Source organism: Phasianus colchicus, chromosome 5, assembly GCF_987193195.1.
Source record: "Phasianus colchicus chromosome 5, bPhaCol1.hap1.1, whole genome shotgun sequence".
NCBI lineage: Eukaryota > Metazoa > Chordata > Aves > Galliformes > Phasianidae > Phasianus > Phasianus colchicus.
Genome location: NC_143440.1, coordinates 8,359,568 through 8,382,732, shown reverse-complemented (window position 1 = coordinate 8,382,732; position 23,165 = coordinate 8,359,568). Strand labels below are relative to the sequence as shown.

Genomic DNA, 23,165 nt, shown 5'->3' with positions numbered 1-23,165 from the left:
CAGAAATAGAATATATACTGTGAAACTTTAGATATAATAAGCATGTTACTTGTTTTTCATTTAATAAGTACTGTAAGTATAATTTATTTTCCTGAAGTTTTTTTTTTTTTTTGAAAAAATCAACTTTAAAAATTAAGGAAAAAACTATTTTAGAGTAGGATAATCACAAACATGGTTTTGCAGAATCTGCAATCCATGTATATCAGATGGATCAATGCCAAACTACTTCCAAACAACTGTATTTTTAAAATTCACACTGTAAACTTTTTATTTAATCATAATCATGATTTTTTTTCCCAATATTCTCAGTGAAACTGAAGCATGTAATGCGTGTCACTTTCAGATTTTGTTGGCTTGGAAATACATATTTCTTATAAAGCTGCTTATAAAATTTAACATGATAGAAAATAACTTAGAAAGAAGCACTGCTCTGTTCTAGGCTGTCTGTTGCAAGCACAGTAAATTACAGGATATTTAGCAGTCTCCAAAACAGAAAAAAAGGATCACGCTACACTGATTCATAAATCATAAATAAGATTTTAGTCAAGTGGACAAAAAACACCCCAAAATCCCACTTTGCACTTGTACAAAATACAACACTCCAAAAATGTCTTACTTTTCATATTCATTAAAGCAGCCGAGAGGGAGAGAGAGAGAGAGAGAGGCAGACCCACCTACCTGGTAAGCAAAATTCAGCAAGAACCACTGCCAGTGAAGACTGTACTTTCTAAGTGCTGTGTGTTAGCTGTGGTGGAAATAAGATATTTAACTGAAAACACAGCTGACAGCAACGTACACGTGTAATTGCCATGAAATGGTGCAAGTCAGTAGCCGAGAGTGAATTACAGCCCTCCAATTCATCATTTGTCTATTATATAGTTAAGCAAAAGAAAGAATTTCCCAGCACACTGACAGTTTGAACAGTCCTTTGCGTACATCTGACAAGCAGATGTGCCTGCAACTGTTAAATAGCAAAGTGGTGTACTGCTCACCTGTATAGATAAGCTGCACTTGAGAGCATGCTCTAAAAATCTCAAGCCTTATAACCAGAGCAGCACAGAGCACATTTCAAACTCTGAAACACTAAGCCAGCAGCTGGCAAGAAGTTACTGCATGTTATAAACGAGTGCTGAAATTCATTTAAGATCAGATAACTCAGGCAATTGAAAGCTGAAGGAATGAACCTTGCCAGCCAGCAAAGTTCCTGAGAAGCAAACAGATAATATACCAGATTTGAACTGTGCAAAAAAGATAGGATTCTTTGCTTCTTCGAGTACAGGACAACAGAAAACTAGAACAGGTACACGCTAAAACACATTGAATTCAAGTTTTTACTCTTTTATAGCCCCTCCTTGCATTCCTTTAATCCAGTGTTTTTTAAAAAGAGTCTCCACTGTGCCTCACCAAGTCTTTGTCTAGCACACATTCACCTGCTATGTACACCCAGGTAGAAGCTGGCCATAAAATTACATCAGAGAGAAGGAAAGCACTGAAATTAACTCCCGTTTGCATTTAATAATTTCAGTTTCCATGTGTTTAAGACAGAAAGAACCTTAGGGCCAATCCTTTGTACTCTGCAACAGAATTTACTTGATGGAAGACAATTAGGTTTATGCAATGCAGCCATCTGACCAGTCCTTCAGGATTTGGTGCAGGTCTGACACAAGACAGACACTGCCACACAGATCAGTATTTTGGCAAAACAAACGCAGAGCTTCAATGGTAACTAGTATCTGCTAAACCAATCAAGTGCAGAACAGAAATAGCAAAGAGTGTTTTTACTTGTGGTAATTACTATACCAAATGCACGTAAACTGTGGAGGTGAAATCTGTAAGTGCAGACTTTTCAAACTGAACTAGCACAACTGACAAGAGCAACAACACTAATTTCAAAGCACCAATGCTTTTACATTATGCATGGCTGGTGCTTTCTGATATGAGCCAACTTAAGCTACTTTATAGAGCAAAATGTACTTTTGCTTTCCAATCACATTCAGCAATTTGTACATAGTACAAATATATTAGAAATGGACTGTCATAGTATAAGTTTTTTTTAAAGATAATTCTAGAAGTATGATTGCTTTTTATTATTATTTTGAGACAAATTCTTTTCTCTCTAAGGTGCAAGGGAGCTAACAATTCACACAGCAGTTCCATATCTTCTACAAGCTTGATGGTAAGACTTGATGGCAAAATTGGAAGGCAATTCAAAGAGACCAAATTGGGGTCTTGTTCCCAGACAGCCTCCAGAAAGTTTTCTCTTATCTTTGAGTATGACTGAAGGACAAGGAGACATTTTTCTTGGAGCATAATACAAGGATACCTAAGGACTGACATCAAGTTTTGCCATTAACTTCCATGAGACAGACCTACTTTGTTTTAGAGAAATTGCAAATGTCTTCAAGATAGAAAATGTTGTTTCTTAGAGTCTGTAGTAGTGCAAGTATTTTTACATAAGCAAAATGTTGAGTTTGATACTGTAGTATTACAAGTCAGGGAAACATACAGGTGATATTTTCTTCAGCTGTAGCTTTATAAACAGCTAGGTCAAATGTGCATCCACACCTACCTTTATGGCACGCCTTGATCTCTTCTGTGAGCTGGTTCAATTCAGTAACACAGAGGAAAAAAACACAACAACAACAAAAAGCCGAACATCCCCTTCTTTCTATAACCCTCCTTGCCTTCTACCCAGTCACTGGGTCAAAATTATGGTAAGCATGAAAGTGAATACAAAAAAAGTGGTAGAAGCACATGGTTTAAGGACAAGAAAAAGAACAGAATATAATGAAGCTTTTTTTTTTTTTAGTAGGAAACTGTTAGATGATATCAACTAACTTCCTCTACGTTTTCAGTAAGAACTATTGCTCCCTCCTCTTAAAGAGATGAAGAATCACAATTTCCTCCCAAGAATCTGCAATCGCTGTTGCTGCTATTCAGCATTTAAGATGCCCACTCTAAAAGTTGAACGTTTGTTTTATGTACTTCAGATAAAGTTTGTTCTAGCTGCATTTCAAAAGTTTCCATGATAGCTTTGTAGCTGAGTTCAAAACAGCTGCATAAATCATAAGCCAGAAGGATTTTAGCCAGTAACCCCACCCATACAAAGTGGGCAAGTCTCTGCTAGCATAGATCTAGCAAAAACTATTCTGCAGGGGAGCATTGCACGCCCTTCTGTTCTGGTACCACCAGATACCTTTTTATATAACTTCATTAAATTATCTGAATAAAGCTTTTTTTTTTTTTTTGTCTTTAATGTAGCATTTTGGGGTCAGAATTTTTTTAACATTTCTTATAGTTCCCAAATTCAAAAAATATGGCTTATCCTGGACTCACGTATACTGCTTCCCAAGTAAGTAAATATGCTGTGCCTACTCATAGTATATGCTGCAATTAGCCTAGTTCTATGAAAAAAAAAATTAAAAATTTCCCAATGACAGGCAATTATTTTCATTCATTTTCCCATTTAGAAGCAGCAGCTGACTGAAGTTCTCAAAGGTAAGAATCAATGTAGTTCAACAGATTCTAAAAAAACAAGCAGATCCAAATAAGACTGGATTTACAATACACCTCAAGAGAATAACAGAAGTCTTCCTGGAAAGCAAGACTATCTATACCCATAGTTAGGACTGGATGATTATTTCTTATTACAAACAAGTTAGTTCACTGTAAAAATAAATACTGTTTGATGGCCCTTGAAAGACCAGAAAGCTTTTTTTTTTTTTAACTGGAAAAACGTAATGTCAACATTAATATCTTTCATTTATTTGCTAACTGCCATGGGCTTTTGTACAGAACACTGGAAACCATTGGCTAACAAGATCTCGTTTAGATTAAAACAGGAACTTTCTACACTCTACTCCATCTTCCTGAAGTTTGAAAACATTTCCATAATTTAAATAGTTACTGTTCTTTGAATTTCACTTCAAATATCTAAATTAAACATATCTGCTGGTTATATTTTCTAAAATGCCCCCTCACCTTTAAGTAAAGAATAAAACTTTTCTCAGTTGTAAGCATTTTGGGTTGCAACAGTTGTGTGAGACCAATTTTGTTTTCTTTTGGTGAAGAGCTCCAACTGCAAGAGGTTTAGGATACAAATTTTCCAGATGGAACACTACATCCTGCACTACATTCCTGCTCTTGATTTTAAAGGCTATTTATAGTTTTAAATTTATTTTCAATATCCATGTACTGTATTACCAGCAGATTATCTGCATATGTAGTAACTTGTCTTGATAGAGACCCAAGACTGCACGTGGAAAGTTCTTTCACGTCCACAGACTTTTCAGTTCTGCAGTAACATGATATGTAAGATACTTATATTCTCAATATACACCATGAAACAATACCAATAGATTAAACCACGTAGCCTGAAATTATTGACTGAAATAATGAAAAGTATCTTCATATACTTTTTGATTTTTCAAAAATAAAGGAAAAACTCCTAAATAAAGCAAAAATCATTACAGAACCAAATTGGATACAATAGTTTATTTCAATGCACTAATTGTTCGGCTTTAAAGACATATAAAAACTGAAACTATTTAAATAAAACAACTTAATTCTGTAACTGCTACATATAGTAGGTACACATAACCTGTCTAACCAGTTACTCCACCACATCCAAATTTAGTTCGTCAGCACAGTACAAATAATACACAATAGTTTCATTTTACATGCTGCCACATACGACATTATGCAACCAGCCAATAAAACATTTCTGCAACAGGAAAGACAAAGAAATATTTATTGCAAAAAAAGTAGTTTGCAAAGTAGCAAGAGAACAATAAAAAGAGGCAATTCTTTTTCTGTTTTCTCTTGCTACCAAAGGCACTCCTACATGCAGGCAAACGGAGAGTGCATGTTCTCATCTTTCTCAAAGGAGATTATGCAAAAACCTTTCCAATCTAGATCTTTACCTGTTGAAGCATTTCTTCTGTAGCATTCAGTTTCAACTGATGCCCCTCAAGACAGATTTCTAAGTCCCGTATTTTCTCTCCTTGAGCTTCTACCTGGTCTGTAAGAACGCTCACCTGTAATAAGAGAAGAGAAACAATGATACTGAACTGACAGTAAATAAGTTTGAATTACCTTGTACAATGAACATTCAAATGCACATTTTTACAGTGAATTCCCTTTTAAAGTCCGCAGTTCTTTCATATTCTTTTATAACTTGCTCTATTGAAATAGACAACACTCCATTCTCACGTACAAATAGTTTGATTCAATTCCTGCCCGCTTAAATAGTTTTTGTTGGTTTTTTTTTGGTTTTTTTTTTTTACCATATAGAAGAACATTTCTAGAAGAGGTAGAAGACTGCTTACAGGTAGCCTGAGTCGGTTCATGTACAAGTCTGAACAATCAGAAAGCAGTAAACAAGCACAGAGTATACTGAAAATATTTTAAGTGGTCTCGAAACACGCATTGCTATTTCAGGTTCTATTGGTACTTTGTTTCCCTAAGCAGGTAAATGATAAAACTGCTCATTTGGAAGCTAACCGATTAATTGACTTCTTACAAGAAGAGAAAAATAGCTTACCTATAGCAAAGCACGTCGAAGTTACAAAGAATGCAGTAAGTAAAAGGCATGTTATAGCAGAGGCAAAGTTCTATTCCAAAAAAAAAAATTCCCAGGTTTTGCAAGCCAAAACATGAAATCAAAAGAAGTGAGATACAGACAACAAATCCCAGGAAAAAGAAACAATAAGCCATGCTGGTAAAGAACTGTGGGAATAGTGGCACAGAACAATGAATGTGTAAAAAGAAAAGCCCAGCCCCTATTCTCTAAGCTTGTGAAGCTCAGGAAAATTAGATGCAGCACAACATTAGAAAGATGTGAAAAAGCAATATTAATTCCTATGTTAAGCAGCACATACACTCCATGTATTATTTTTGTTATGAATTTATATAAGAGTAGTTTCCACCACAGACAACTTCGATTACATAGAAAATGTTACCTCCATCAAAAAAAGAAATTTATCTCAGGTTTTTAAACTCTAAAATGTCTAACAAAAATTCACCTATGCTCTCACATCCAACTCAGGAGTACCTCTGCTTAATAAGCATCCATTTTTGTTTTTACCTACAAGCATAATGACAAGGCTAGCTGGGAGAGGAATGCAGAAAAGTAGAGCATTTTATTTTTATGCCTTTAAAATCAGCTGGTCCTAGAGAAGAGCACAGATGGATACAGGACAAGAGAACACATTTACAACCCATCCGTCCTCATAAATGGTAGCATGAAGAGACAAGCCACTCAGAGGAATGATAACACTGATATGGCACGCTTTTCCTAATTGAATTTTAAGGACTTTTATGGAGAAGAAAGTAAGGGATGGGCGTGTTGTCTAAGAACTTGATGGTATACCATATGTAAAAAAGAGTGGCATGCAGAACCTAAAAGGTAACTAGCATAACCTAGTAAACCTAGTGTGAAATCTACTACAGCAGCATTAACACCATGGAAAAAAAAAATTAATAACACTGTCAGCTTCCTTAGTCATTCTTATTGCTGCTACTCCCTTCCCCTCCACTCAGTTACCTCACCATTAGACAAACTATATAAATTAAAGAAATAATAAATTAGCTCCTGACTGAATATCACTTACATTTGCTGACCTGTTAACAATTGTACCACAGAAAATACGCCATCACTTCAGCTTTTATTCACTGAATATCAGCTACAGAGACAATGTTTTCTTTAAAACGTACCTGCAGTATGAGAGATTCTTTATCGCCTTCTAGTCGTGCCAATCTTTCTTGATAGGTTTCATTATTAGTAGATGAATGATGATTCACCTGTGACTAGAGAGAAAAGGGCAGTAAGAATTTTTGCAGTTAATATTAAAATTTCAAGCAGTAATTCATAAAAATTGATATAGTGCAGTTTTTATAATGCAACACACAGCAAGACCAAATCTTTACTTTGTACGCATTAAGGCTTTTGTATGTGCATTTTTTATACTTTTTTTCAGCACTCAGTAACTGTATAGGAATAAATTTGTTATTTTCCAGCAAGTTACTGGTTTTTTTTTCAGAAGATGCCAGCTTACCAAGATAAAAAAAAAAAAAACAAACCACATTCTGTTTACACTGTTTGGACTGAACAGTATTTTGCCAAAGTCAAGGAATTTTGATATTTATTTATAAATACCTGCCATATGTATTATCCTATTCCTAGAAATTTACTGAAAGAAAAGAACAAATTCTTTCTTAATGACTAACAAGTTATTTCAATTACCAAATTCCTATCAGGAACTATTCTGGTTACATAATTATTTACATATTTCTAAACATCTCTAAAGAGCAAGACCTCCTAAAGCTTTACCTTACATCTCATTTTCAACAGATTTTAATACACCAGAGACAAACACCCCAATAATAATAATAAAATAAATTCTTAAAACAAGACAAAGAAATATCTGCAGATTTTTAAACAAAAAAACCAAACCAAACTTTGGAAGAGTGTCATAGTTCTATGGTTCATCATCCACCTGGAAGCTTTATGCAATTGCAGGACTGCTTGCTTAAAGTACCCAGTTGTAATATTTCCCCATAATGGTTCATTTCCCTATTTCAGGCAATGCTTTTCTGCCTGGAAATAAAACACCTTTTGGTTATGTTGGCTTTTCAGCTAACATAAGAATCCAACTACAGAGTTGCCTTTATCTGCACTACTTTGCAGCATGCTACTCAATTACAGTTGCATGTACAGCAGCAGCGGGAGGATTGTCATCTGTGTGAACTGCCTGTTCTTTTTCAACTGAACAAGTTTATCTATTTTTTTTTTTCCATAGCTTCCTGATCTCAGCTGAGGTTTAGAGGCCCAACTGTAAAAGAGACCATGAAAATAAACATAGCACTGATTTACACAAAGCAAGGAGTAGTTACCAATCAAATGCCAAAACACACTTTCCAAACTATGAAATACTGAACTTCATATCAGTTTAGCAGCTTTAGTAGTTAAGCTATGATAACCTTCGTCTCTGATATTTTTGGAAGTATTTTAATCAAATATGCACATCAACAAATAGGACTGAAAGGTATCCGAAGAAATCATGTGATTTGTTATTCTGCCTTGGAACAGATGATTATTTGCAATTCTTGTTTTGTCTGCTTCTAAAATCTCTACAAATGAAAAACAGGTACCAGTCTCCACATGTAATCAAACACCATCAATTTAACTTAGGTCCTATGTATTAAGCTGTACTTAAATAACTTTTGTAGTACTACAACAAAAAGAAGGAATCCTTACAAGTAAGCACGATTTATTTCTGTATGTCTGTGTAGGCAGTCCTTCGACCTCAGCTATGCATCCTCAATCACACTGCCAGCAATTCTGCTTCAAACTATGTGAGAATGAAATCCTTTAGACCAGAAATCTTTACCATTGTCAACTAGGTTTTCATTACAGCCAAAAAAACTCCTCTCCATCTCATTACAAGCTTTTCCCAACGGACAGCCCACAGGCCTTCCCCAGCATGTCTGACCCATACACCATGATAGGGGAAGACTTTCCTGAACACAACTTCAAGCACACAGGGGACAACAGCAGACTTCTAGGCAGGAGAAAATCCTCTCAACAACAAAAGCCAGCAGTGAGAACCACTCAGTCAGGTAGATATTCCTACCTGTTATGCTGTTGTAATTTGCTATTTTCCTATTTGCTATTTGCTAATATTAATTTACTATTTGCTATTTACTAATTTAACCAATCATGTAATGACTCCCCTGCTCCCTTTCCAAGCACAGCGTTATTGCCAACACACTTTTACATAAGCAATCCATTACCAATATAAACTAGAGTTCAACATTTTATATAATCAGCGATGGAGAATTAATTCAACATCAAATCACAAATAAGGCAAAAAATTTACTGCACTCACATTTATCAAATATGCAGCCCCAATGATGTCTGCAGCACTGACTGACAGGCAAATATCCTACGTTGGAACTTCAACACTCAGTACCCATGTAAGACCCAGTGAATCACACACCAGTGTGAACAAAGAGAAGGAAAAAAAAAAAAACCAACCCTACCAACAGGGTTGACAGAGCGCTCAGACAAATACAGGACAGTACAGTACACAGAAAATGGCCTGCTTAAAAAAAAGTGGCTGATTGACACACAACAGTTGTTTAAGACTTTGGAAGTCTTCGTGGCATGCATAAAGACAAGATAAAAAATGTAACATGAACCAAGGCCATCTGTGCATGGCTGGAGTGCATTCAGCAGTTGTGAAAGACGGTACTGAGATGAAACTAAGTATAGTTAGGTATCACACATCTCAGGAGCCAAATATAGGACACAACGCTGAAGTCAAGCATAGACAGCAAATCAGGGTAAGAGATCACAAACACACACTAAACTTATGTAACCACATGATCAAAAGGTTGAATCAACCAAGATTTTCTACAAAGATGTTACTCCATAAAAAGTAACCTAGAAAATTAAAAACCATTACTTGAGCTTCACAATTTAGAGCTAAATGTGTTAATTATATTTCTTGTAATGAAAGAATGGCTGAAATAGCATAAAACAAGAAACTTTCTGATAACATGATGAAGAAATAGATGGAAATATATGTTCAGTCAGGATGATTGGAACAGTTACAACTGTTCCAGTGCTGCAAACAAAAAGTCAAGTATACATCCTATGTGCTCTGTTAAGACAGAAACTGAAAAGCAGTTTCTTGAAGCACCTATACTACTCACTCCATAAAGAACCTGGTATAGTTCAGTGCCCAGACTGCATCAGACATGAATACAAAATATTTCCTTCAACAATTTAAAACCAACCATTTCTTCCACTTTTGGAAAAAAAAGTTTTTTCATGTCACCACCTGCTTCAGCTCCTTATTCATCTGTAGTTTCCAGGTTTATCTTGAAAATGCTCTTTTACCTCTAACTTGTACATAATACTGATATGTGCTGAAAAATGGAGCATTTAAGTATCATTTACATGATCCAGCAACTACAGAATCCTATTCCAAGAAAAAGGCTCAAACAGTCCTCCAGATTATGATAAATTAAATAAATAAAATCAGAATATAGATTATGATTCAACCGCTTTAGGTCAAAATGAAGATAAGCAGCAATAAATACAGCAAGAATATGGCAAGAAAGGCAGGACATTTGATCAACTAGTTAGCTTAATTTTCAATAGCCTTCTCAGATAGGAGCTCAGAGTCCAGCAAGTGAGGAATTTTATGGTTTCTTCCATAGTTTTATTATTTCTTCCGTGTTATTTTAACAGGATGCAGCGTATTGTCAGAACTGAACAACCACCACTGGTTAGAGTTTCTCTACAGATGTTCTAGTCTGAAGTTTCTGAAACAAAACCTGTTGAATCATGACAGACTGTAGGAGTAAGTCCCTTAAAGGAAGTACATTTCCAAGATAATAGAATTGAACAGAGGCCAATTTATGTTCTCCTCATGTGTTAAGTTTAATCTCCAAGAATTTCCAACACAGCTAATTTTAAAACTTCTGAAGTTGATCAGCCAGCTGTTACACAAATATTTTCCACTAATGTCTGGGTCTCATATTGGGTTATAGAAGAAAAAAAAGTTGAGAAAAGAAATCTGGCAGTCATCTAGGCTGGTGATTTGTACGCTTTTTCAATAAGTTGCTTGCCTCATAGAAGACAGATTATGGCAAAACCATCCTTTCCTCTTATTCAGTCACACGAATCAACTTCATTTCCACTGATAATTGAATCAGATGCTTGTGGCAACTAGAGTGCTTGCATCAGTAGGAAAGATTAGGGACACTCTCGATAAATTGTCTGCTGTTGCAGTTTAGAAGCTGAGAACAAGGAGTATAGCCAGCAGAGTTCAACCGGCCAGTTTTCCACAAACTACTAAGAGCACAAAGACTGCAGGAAAAATGTAGACTACAGACATTTTTCTGTCTATCTGGAGTTGATAATATTTAGAAGAATATGGACTTCCCAACTCCCCCCCACCACTGTTTTGGGTCAGCAAAACTGATGTTGTGTTACAGTTCTTGCTGCTGTAATAGTAATGAGTCAGGAAACAGGAGTGAGTAGCCAACAAAGGAAACATTTTTATTATGGCACCTATCTATTAATATACATTTATTCTCTTGATACCTGAGATACATGCCCATGTGAATTTATGTACATTCACTCAGTGTACTTGAGGAGGGAAAGAATGGCTGGAATGGGATTTCTGGATCTGTAGTTCTTGCCTTTCACCTGAAAGCAGAAGCAACAACTGGATTTTCTGTTTTCTTCTGTTCCTTGTTGATTAAAGGAAAGTGAAAGTCAAGCTGAAAGAGCTAACAGCGCACAGAACAAAGGTAGGTAAACTCATACAGTCCTTAAAATCAAAGAATTTTCACCAAATATTTACATTTCTATCAGGAAAACTCCTAATGCTAGCACTTAAAGGAAGATATCCATACACAAGTCACAATGTTCATCCTCAATATCAGCAGCTTAAGTGACATAGCACGAGCTCAAACGCTTCACCTTTTGCTAGTAGAGATTATATACAGTAGTCAGAACCACTAATATATATCTTTCTCAGGTCAACCATCAGCTCAGCACTGTGAAGACTTCAAAACTTAAGTCCAAAGTAAGCTACAAGAGTTATCAGGTGTTTCGGTTTCACACAAAGGCATTTCTTTCAAAATGAAAAGTCTTAGCACTTCAGTGTTTTTTGGACAAGAGATTCTCCATTTTGCTACACTCCATCCACTGCAGTTCAAATAGCTCAGTTAATTTACAATATAATTAGAGAGTTCATTACACCGTTTATTTCTGTAATGAACCATAGTAATTTCTTATTATACTTATATGCCTCTGCACAAAATGGGGGCTATGTCATTTTTATTCAGAATGGTGTGCTCCTGATTAGGGTCAGATGGCAGGATAATAAAGCAACAGGGTCAAAAAGGAAACTGTATGGGAAACTTTTAACCCAAATCCCTTGGGAGAACCAAAGAAAATCCATGCTAAAGACGACACACTTTTACCATCTGGAGGCAGGGAAGAGAAGAGTTTTAGGCACTTTGGCTTCCAACAGAAACTTAACAGCAGCAGATTCATGCTTAGGTCTTGTAAAATAACATCAACTACTTACAAAATTCTTCCCACACACTACCAGCCAATTACTTTATGACAGTGATGCTGCTGTCTTAGCTGCAATGGAATAAGTGCCCCCTGTATATACACAAAAAAATTTCCATATCCTTCTAGAAAGAGACAACTTCAAGACACGCTTCTTAACTAGGCTTTATGCCTCACTGACAAGGTGTCTTTGAACATCTGAATCACTAACAAATGAAGCCAGTGTGGTATCATATTGCTATGGCAGGTACCATTCAGATCTAGGCCAGAATAAACTGATCCAGATAATTCTGAAGTTATGACCACAGTATCATATGCCATAAAGTACAATGTAGGTGTGCTCATCATAGAGTTATGCCTTTGGTATTAGGCAAAATATTGTCAACAGAGAGAGTGAGAAATTTTACTACTACTGCAGGCAATAATATATATATATATATATATATCATATATTTATATATATATTTATATTTATATATATGTTTACTGTCAAAAGATAGAAAAATTAAAATATAGAAAAGCAGTAAACAAAGGAAAACAGGTTAACTGTGATTCATATGTATTTTCTCTTTTTTTTTGCTCTCTCTGCTCTTATATTCTTGTACTGACACTGCACATATGTATAGCCTATTCTTGGCAAACCACTTTTCACAGATCATTTTAACATCAAGAAAGCCTAATGGAAAGACTTGAAGCGTGGCAACACTTTATTCAAATTTGACCTAAATATTGCCTTGTCTCTCCTGTTGTTTCATGATGCTTCTGTACATATTGTGTTACAAGATCACTGATTAAAACCACATCCTTTGTTCTATGCATCTGAAAATTGTAGTTTTATCCCTTCTTTTCCCCTGCCTGGATTCACCATTACTTATTTAACAACTGTTTGCTGCCCTAATACAGTCCAAGCCACAAACAACATGCAAATATAGCATGACAGACTAACTGCAACATCAAAACTGATCCTGGTTTCTGAAGTGACTTCTCTTAATGATTAAATTGGAGCCAGTTCTAGTATATTTCACCAGAGTTTATGAGAGTTTTTTGCAATTACTCTCTGTTAAGCACCATTCATTAGTCTGGAGCAAAAAGCAACAGTATTTAATTGCAAGGCCTTAGATCCTTAATGCTATCACAGTGCCAGACATGAGATGCTAGGATTCTGGAATATGGAAATCAAATAAATAACTTTGATTTTTTTATTTATTTACAAGATCACTTATCAAATAAACTTTGGATCACAGTGCTCAAAGTTCTCCTGGGAACTATGAAAGATTGTTTTCAGTTCTCCTCCACCCCACATACATTCAATCCCTTACAGTGCCTGCAAGGAAAAGAACCAATACTGATATTCTCCTTTATCTATCCTACATATAAAGAATTAAGTGCCATCATTTTAGTAACATTTAGTTATGCAAAACAGTTTGTACTATATTTGAACACAATATCTTTTCCAAAAAGGCACCCTCTGTTGTTAGTTCCTGCCAAATCTGTGAACATTTCTTCATGACACCATGACACATTCTTCTCTGAAGCTACTCCTTTCTCATTGTTTTATCATTCTCAGTGCACAGTGAATGCAACTCAGTTTGATAATAGCACACCTCAGTCTTTTGTCAGCAAATCTATCTTTTGGATATTAACAGGGAAGCAGAGGTGGCAGACGTACCATATTTAAAACATCATTTAAATAACAAAGTAACGTGATCTCAAAAACCACGAAAGAGTTATCTAGTTTTAACTATACAAAACACAAATTAAACTAATAGTGCAATGTTCCCAGCTACTGCTTCCTGTTGTCTCTTCTTCTTCACTCACCCACTCATTTCCCCATTTAATCCTCTCCTCATCCATACTGCAGAAACACAAAGAGTTTTGAGGAAGAGATATAAATATTTCGTAAGTAAACTGAACTTCAACATTCTCGAGCTTTTGTTAAAGACTTAAATATCACAAATATTTTACATTTAAAGAAGCTACCCACGTTAAAGTGCCTGCTCACATTCAGCACAGATATTCACCTACGTTTTATGTTTACACAGCCAGTTAAAAATAGTGTGTGCACATATGTATGCATGTGTTTTTAATCAAGGGTCATGCAGAAGCACTAACATAAATAGCGTGCATGGAATTTATAACAAAAGTATGCAGTTAAATAGATTTTTTTTTATAAGTATGATGGGAAGATGTACTCCTCACATGACATACAGTTAAATCAATATTGTAACTTAATAGAACAGTTTACTGTGAAGGAACTATTCACATCCCATTTTAAAAATCCACAAAAACTGGAAAGTAAACAGTTAGAACCTAAGAAACTTAGAAGCAAAGATTAGATGATTTTTCCAGGATGATCAGACTTTCTTTTTTTAATTTTGCAGGAAAACAAAAATTAATCTCCTTATATTACTCAGTTAATTCATGTTCAGTTTCACATTCATCACAAAAATGAGGATAATAGCACTGCGTTTTTAAAAAGCATAATTTAATCAGAGAAGGAAAAAAAAAACCACCATTTTTATTCAAAACAAAAGCACACAAAGATCTCAGGCAGTTACAGCAGTGAAAAATTAAGTGAAGAACCGGTGCAAATATTTCTTAATTTTAAACCACAATGTGATAAACAATGTAGTCTAATTTTTTGCCATACACTGCAATGTATGATATGCTTTGCTATACTACAACCTCAGGAAAGCACGAGCACTTTAGAACCTACTGCCATTTGTTCACAGACTAGAGTTTTGTTTTTAAAGACATAGACCACTGATTGTCCCCCTGCACAGCCTCCCCCCCCCCCTTCAAGCTTCCTCCTCCTGCTTGAAGAAAAGTCCCTAATTCCTTTCTCATAAAGGAACTTACATTATTTCAGGTCTGAGGCACTCCGTGTGTTTCCTTCCGCAAAGCTGAGAATTCTGACTTAGATTGGTAACATGCATTTACAAAGACAAATCAAAGAACAGCAAATCACTTACCCGCTTTAGCCACGTGAAGTGCTTGTAAATATCAATCTCACCATCCATGCTTTGGGCCCATCTCAGCAGTCACGTTCCAAGGGCTAAAAGAAACTTTTGGAAGCAAGCGCGCTGCTTTGTTCTACAGGATATAGCTGTGACTTCTTCCCCTTTAAAGCCCTCTACTTCTAAATTCTTGTGTGTGTGTACACATTTCAAGTTAAATCTACTGCCTCTGTCCCACAGTCTTATCCCAAACACTTCTCACAGATGTATATATAATGCACAACTGTATAAACTTCAGACTCTCCCCCAAACATCTGTTTTTTTTAAACAGCAGATCGGTTAGCAACCAGAACAACGTAAATCTAAAGGCATTAAAAATATAACTTGCTAAATGGTCTTTAAAAAGGGATCTTTCAAGAACAGTATAAATCTGCAGAAACTATTCACTTTTAGCGCTGAATAACAACCTAAAATTATTAAGCTGTCACTGTGAAACTATTTTCAAGTAATGCTTTCCCTGGCTTTCTGCTTCAAGAGTGGCTGGAATTCATTACCAAAGACCCCCTATTTCCTGTCTCTGTTTTACTCCCTGTTTATCGTAACACTACTCAGCCTACTCAGTTTATTTCAGGCCCTGACTAAACCTAAAAATAAGTTATGCTCTTTGAATTACTGGCCTGTCCTCACAAAAGACATTATAAAAAAGGAGGAATTCAAGGACGATTCAGTGGATAAGCTGATTATTCCATAAATAGTGCCAGGAAGGCAGTTTTCCATCTTAACAAAAGATGATGATACCCTTTCTAAGATTTTTGTCTGCTTCTGCTGAAGCCTCGTGGAATGGCAACTTTTCAAACTTGCAACACGGAGATTAATGCATATGCAAAGCAACATTCTGGCAAAGAAGGGATCTTTAAAAATACTCCCTATTACTACAGGGTCCTCTAGTGCCTCTGCACAGTACTTATGACTACACTCTAACCTTTCCCAGCAAACTCCAGTTTCTTGATATCTCCCACTATTAAAAGTGGCTTTGGTCTTAAACTGTAAAACTGGTCGTTCCATATACAAACACAATGTATTGGGCAACAACTGTGAACACCAAAATGCTGCTGTCCCATTGGATTTTTGTGATCTCAGAATATTTACTTTGCTCCACTTTTTTTTCCCCTTTTTCCTTTTTCTTTTTTTTTTCCCCAGTTCCTACAGCCAAGTACATTCATGCATTTAAGACAAAGTGCAAGAACTTGGAGCCAGGACCAAGTTGCCCATCACGCTAATGGTATATGCAAAGAATTCGAAGTCTAAAACTGTATAATGCTCTGAAAAGCAGTTCTTAAAAGGGATCTATCATACTAAGCCATCTATCCACCCTTCAAACTTTATCTGGAAATCCCAGACAAAGGAGTTTCTGCAAAGAGGTTTACTATTTCAAATATTTTTGATCCTTTTGACCAACGCTTGGATCTTTCAAGTGACAAGCAGAGAAGGATACAAACCTAGACTACCAGACTTCTTTGAGTACTGGACAGTAATAAATATATGAAGTTCTATGACAAGAAAAATGTGAAAGGTTTTTAAAAAGTTAGTAGTACAAGTCTTCTAAAGATGCTAGAGTAGCTAAAATTGGCAGAAAATGGAACAAGGCAAAAGAACTTTTCTAAAAGTGAACCATGCCATGAGACAGCACCGGAAAAGGACTTGAGTTGCTCTGTACATCAAACATACTTATTCTATGCCAATTGTACAAGTTTTTATGCTATGTTAACATTTCAAGAAAGAGCTGCTCTCATCATAGTTCATGTAATCTGGCATTCATTTTAAAAGCTCTTACAAATCATTTGAGATGCACTCAGTACAGGACATTTCTCTGTGTGTGACAGCCTCTGTCATAACCGACTAAGGGGGTTCTTTTGAGATTAAAATATGAAATCCCTAGGGGCGCTTTTATTCCCCAGAAAATGAGTTATCTGATTATACAGAATAGCAAATGCATCAGACTTTCTCACATCATTGTGTATCCCACGGCACAGCCAATTACAGAATCCCATATCCACATTTAATCCAGTTCAAAACGGAGGTTGCAAGACTTATTTCAGACTTATTTAACAAAGTGGGGGGGGAAAGTACTCTGTACTCTCTTAAAATGTTCCACAACATATTATGTCGTAATGATTTTGCTTTACAGCAGAGAGAAAAAACAAACAAACAAACAAACAAACACTAAAAGAAAATTGTATTCTTCCACTTACAAGTACCTCAGTGTAGCATTTGCAGCTAGGCGAGTATCAATTTTTCCTGTTAAAAGTATTTTAAATCACAAACATACCTTATTTTTGCCTTGTCACTTGTTCCGGATTTCATACAAAGGTCTCTTGATTTTGTTACAGTCATTCTTCCTGATTAAGAGGTAGACGTGCCTGAATTTTCTGCATCTTATCAGCTATGAATGTTGACAACATACATTCCGGACAGTCACGTGTTCCCTTCCAGCCTGTCACCTGCTTGCTGAACTTTATGTCCTGCTTGAGCTTTGGCCTGAAAAAGTTTCAGGCACCAAATGAATTCAAATCCATTGCCTCAAATTCGCTTAGAATTTCTCTGGAAAAACAGGTTATTTCCTCTGGGCAGTGTGAAAACATGGAAAATATGTTGCAATGTGCAATGTGAGGATTGCTTCATCGGGTTACTGTTGTGTTTAAGGAAAAAAAAAAAAAGCAAGTGAAGGAAATGCATGTTTATGCATAGTTCTTCACTGAGCACTAACTTCTAGTTCAACAGAGAACTAAATATCAAACCAAGTAAAATAAAATCAGCCCCCAACATCACTGTAATGCCACCACCCTCATGTAAATAAGTCAAAGGGAGAACGATCTAGCTGATCACTCACAAATATTAAGTTTTCCTTCATCCATTACTCTACATCCATTACTTCCTGATCCTTATGTTTGAACTTTGCTTGGAAGCAAAGGGATTAGAAACATATCTGGGAAAATGTCCTCAATATGCCAATTCACACACCTGTCATTGCTGTGATGCAGAAAAACGTGAGAACTGGAGAGCGAAGAAAGAGAAAATATGAGAATGCACCTGCATGAGAACACAGGTGAAAAAAGAAATAGCAACAGAAATCCTGTTTATATATTGAGGAACGTTAAGCATTTCCAGTAAGACAGATGTTCAGAGAGTCTTAATAATTACTAATTGACAATTTCTGAAGGACAGAGCAAGATAAAACTTATTGAAACAAACAAACAAAAAGCCCACTTCTTTCTCTATCACAAGTAAAGCAAATATGTTCATATAAACAAATGAAATCAGCATGCTGGGAAAGACCATGAAAAATGTTATGTAGACAAGCTCATCTATTTACAAAGACGAGAAATGTGCCAGCCTATTGTATGCTACTTCATAAATACCAAGTTCAAAAATAACTATAACTTGTTTTTCTTTCTGAAACATCACAAAACATGAAAATGTTGTGTTTGAACTGTGTATCTTTGTTGACCATTGCATTATTGCCTACTATGTAGGTATTTTATAGCATTTACATTTTTACACTAATGTTTGTTACATTAATGCAGTATACCAAATTTAAAACAATGAAAAGCAATGCAGCCAGAAATAAAGTGACAGAAGATAATGTCAAGTAAAAAACCGTTACCACCCATAACATTAGGTACAAAACTAAAGACAAATGTGACACTCTGTGACTTAGTGCAAAGCCACTGAAGACAACACCTTCAGTCAAATTCATCCTTTTGAAGGCTAGCATGCAATTTCTGTATATACAATCATGAATTCCTACAGAGGAGGCCTGTAGTCCCTCTGACAATATCAAGGTGCACATAGCCCATATGGGTAAGAATTACCCTCAAGGGCTAATCTTTATGGTATGTCACCAGGCTACCTTGAAATACTGGAAAACTTAACATAAAAACAAACCTTGATATTATAACCAGAATGCTGTCTTTCATTCATGAGCACTGAAAGCCTATGGCCATAACACAGTTCTATTTAATTGCTTCTGGTCACTGTAATTGAAAATTGACTCTATTAAATATTATTGGTCATTACATGGTTACAAGAAACTACAGAATACTAACCTCAGCACATCATTTTAAGAAAAAGATCTAGACCTACTTGCCACAAAGGTATTTTCAACTTGTTTTAGTTCTTTGTGCAGAATAGATTTTCCTAACTTTGAAAAACAGCTAATACAGAATCACACAGAATCACAGAATAGCCAGGGTTGGAAGGGACCTCAAGGATCATGAATCTCCAACCCCCCTGCCACACGCAGGGCCACCAACTTCTCCATTTAATACTAGACCAGTTAATGCTAGACCAGGCTGCCCAGGGCCCCATCCAATCTGGTCTTGAACACTTCTAGGGACGGGGCATCCACAACCTCTCTAGGCAGCCAGTTCCAGCACCTCACCACTCTCTCTGTAAAGAATTTCCCCCTGACATCCAACCCCTCCCTAATAATAACATCCCTAATAATAATAATAATAATAATAATAATAATAATAATACAGTGAACTTTGCTGACAGAGAACATGAAACTGACTCCCAGACAAGCAACAATGGAATGTTAAAAAAAATAATAATAAATCAATTCATCCTGGCTTAGGTAAATTCCATGCAAGCCATTTACACCTCCCTTCCCACTAGCTCCAAGGCATTCTCTAGTATTCATAAAGAGCTGTAGGCATGAAGTATACTGCTGTTTCCTGCGTGCTGAGAATTACTCTAACATGTTTGAGGAAGTCAGAAGACCAGACCTGCCTGTTCAGGGCTTCCTTACATCACTAACTCATTGAAAAGGAGCTGGAGCACAGCAGAGGACTGGGTCATTCAAAATGCAACTTGAACAACTGCTCAGAAAACATACCCATCTAGTATTTCAAACTGGAAATAATAAACATGAGTGCATACAGAATAATGGCTTGACTATACCATCCCAAGCAGACTTTGCTGGTATATTTTCAATTCAGCATGTGACAATGCCACTTGGTAATTGGAAGATTCAGCTATATATAGTTCTGTCATGACTCTCAACAGTTGAGTCCCGCAGTCAAACCTACCAGGAGATAAATGTACTGGATTTAACTGACATTGCTCAGAACATATTCTCTTCCCATTCAGCTGTTGTTGAAGAGTTCTACTGCTGCATACATGTAATTCTTCTGTTTTTAGTAGCAATGACTTACGTTCCAATTAAATATTTATACAGTACACTTCTAAAGACTTCTTGTAACAACAGTCTGTATACAAGAAAGTACAATTATTTTCTTTTAACTACCAGAGGATATTACTATTATACTCCATCTTTATAAAAGTATTTGTTCAAGTCTGTCTTGAGGTATCTTGCCCTAAGGAGGGTCCTGATGGACAAAAAGCTGGACAAGAGCCAGCAGTGTGCTCTTGCCATCCAGAAGGCCAACGGTATCCTGGGCTGCACCAAAAGACGGGTGGTCAGAAGGAGGGGATTGTGCCCCTATACTCTGCTCTTGGAAGGCCCCAGATGGAGTACTGTGTCCAAATCTGGAGACCCCAGTACAGGAAGGACGTGGAGCTCTTGGAATGGGTCCAGAGAAGGGCCTAAGATGATCAGAGGATCGGAGCACCTCTCCTATGAAGAGGCATTGAGGAGCTGAACCTGTTTAGCGTGGAGGAAAAAAAAGGCTCCAGGGAGACCTCATTACAGACTTCCAGCACTTAAAAGCAGCTTACAAGCCAGAGGGCAATTGATCTTTTCCAGGGCCTGATAATGATAGGACAAATGGCTTTAAACTATTTAAAAGAGAGGAGATTTAGGTTAGATGTTAGGAAGGAATTCTTTTCTCAGAGGGTGGTGAAGTACTGGAACAGCTTGCCCAGAGAAGTTGTGGATTCCCCATCCCTGGAGGCATTTTGAGGCCAGGCTGGATGGGATACTGGACAGCTTGATCTAGTGGTTGGCAACCTTGCCTATGGCAGGGGGTTGGAACTAGATCATCTTTAAGGTCCCCTCCAACATAAGGAATTCTATAATTCTCCCCCCTGTTTCCTTGAATTTAGAGCCTTCAAAAAAGATTTTCAGAATTAAGCTTCTAAGAAAAAACACCATCAGGAAAATACTCAGGACTTCCAGCATTTTAAGGATCAGTATATAAAGCTACACAGTGAAGTGGCTGAAATTAAACATAAACGCTCCACTAGAAGTAAGATCATGTTTTACAGTCACGAAAATAAGGGCTTTCACCTATTTTAAAAATTACTTTAGGACCTTTGTAAGAACACCAGAGTTCTTTATACTCAAAAAAGTGATCAACAAAGATGTATTAATAAATGAACAGTGTAGACAGTGAGAGTTCTAAAATAAAACTGTACCTAAACGTATTCTCTCACAGCTCATTAATTCAAACATAGCCTGTTGTTACTGCAACACTTAATTTTTAATGCTGAAATTACTATCTACTTCTTGATATGTCCTGTGGTCTTTGGTCGTACTAAAATATTTAACAAGAAGCACACAAAATTGTTTTATGTATTTGAAGTTTCCTTCAAAATTCTTTTAAATGTCTTATGACAATCCTCCTCTTCTTTGTTGCTCAGTTTTCAAGGCCAAAGAATTTACAAACATAAAGCATGTAGAACACTGCATGAATTCACTTGTAGGCACAAATTTTTAATATAGTTCTTAAGTAGTAAAAAGGCTACTATTAATGAAGCTTTATTCCATTTTTCCTTCATCAAAAGAACAGCGCTTTTCTAACATTACAGAAATTGTTCTATCCTCATTCCATTATTTGTAGTAACCACCTAAATTCAATGCTACTTCATCCATCTCAAATCAGTGCTGTTGAGGTTAATGCATTACAGCTGAGTGCAAATTCTTGACGTTCAGAGATACCAGAGTACAGAAATTTAAAAAGGAGCCTTCGCAAAATACATGAATTTGCAAAATTTTAGAAATTTTAATTCCACAAACAAGTACAAAATCCAACTCCACCTGAAACACTATATCACCACCAGAGGTCCCATTAAAAATAAATAAAATTAATGCCCTCAAATGACGGAATAAGCAAAGTAATGTCAGATGCGAAACAAATCCTGAAATTTTCACACCTTAGACACAACTAAATTTTCCCACATCTTTGGTATACATAACAGAATTGTTAAGAAACACTTGGTGATATTTCACACCTAATAATGGTACTAAATGATAGAATTAATGGCAGGCAAGATGATGTCCAACTCCCAGTTCCACACAGGCCTATCAAGATTTTAAAACACAGAAGCTGTGTGCATGCTTACAGGTTTTTTTTGTTTTTGTTTTTGTTTTTTAAACTATAAAAGAAAAACCAGTGCATATTCTAAGATTGAGTTTAGTGGATGTTTTGTAATTTAAAAAAATAAAATAAAATCACACCTACCATGCTCAAATCCCCTCATGCATATAGATGTCCTTAAAATAAGTGTAGAACTCCTCAGAACAGGGCAAAATATTTTAAGATCACAGTGGTCTCAATATACTATTATACAGCTATAAGATCTGCTCTTCATCTGGATAAGGCTCAGTCCTTTCAATACAGCCAAATGTTTATTCCCTATCTATCCCAATATAAACATGTCTCACTCAGAAGCTAATGCTCTTTTCATTTACCACCACTGCCTGGTGTAGAATATACCTTGGAGTTTCAGAATACCAACAACTAAGGCAAAGGAAACGTAGCAAGCAAAATGATACAGAATCATCCATTTTATTCCTATCTCTTCCTTCATCAGACAACATCACCAAATTCCAAATTGATAAATTTAAAAATGACAAGCTTTTTGTATATATACACTTATATGTTATCTTCAGCAAAGGTTGAATATCAACAGCAAAAACAAATAAAAGCAAAAAACGTCACAGGAAAGTTCACTTTGAGCTTTGCTTTTACTACACCCAACACAACCTGAGGTCTATGATCTTTTCATACTCCTGTGTGCATTTAATCATCACCTTATAAAGTGGTAATATCAACAGCTTTTTATGATTATTTAATACCTGCTGCAGTTCTCGAAGACGACAGATTTCAGTCATAATAAAAGTCACTGAAGCATGAAAATACTTGACC

The 23,165-nt window shown here is 36.1% G+C and overlaps 1 protein-coding gene across 11 annotated transcripts in view; it reads right to left on the bottom strand.

Annotated features, from left to right (window-relative positions):
* PPFIBP2 (PPFIB scaffold protein 2) overlaps positions 1-23,165 on the bottom strand; it is a 92,499-nt gene that overhangs the window by 34,087 nt on the left and 35,247 nt on the right. For 10 of the 11 annotated variants that reach the window (XM_090140380.1, XM_090140379.1, XM_090140381.1 and 7 more), the window contains 2 exons: positions 6,715-6,807; positions 4,923-5,036 (listed from right to left, as the gene is read on the bottom strand). In XM_090140380.1, coding sequence (XP_089996506.1) covers positions 4,923-5,036; positions 6,715-6,807 — 207 coding nt within the window. Of the gene's footprint in view, positions 1-4,922; positions 5,037-6,714; positions 6,808-15,069; positions 15,660-23,165 lie in introns of those variants that run through there. The other variant, XM_090140387.1, reaches the window with a different exon arrangement.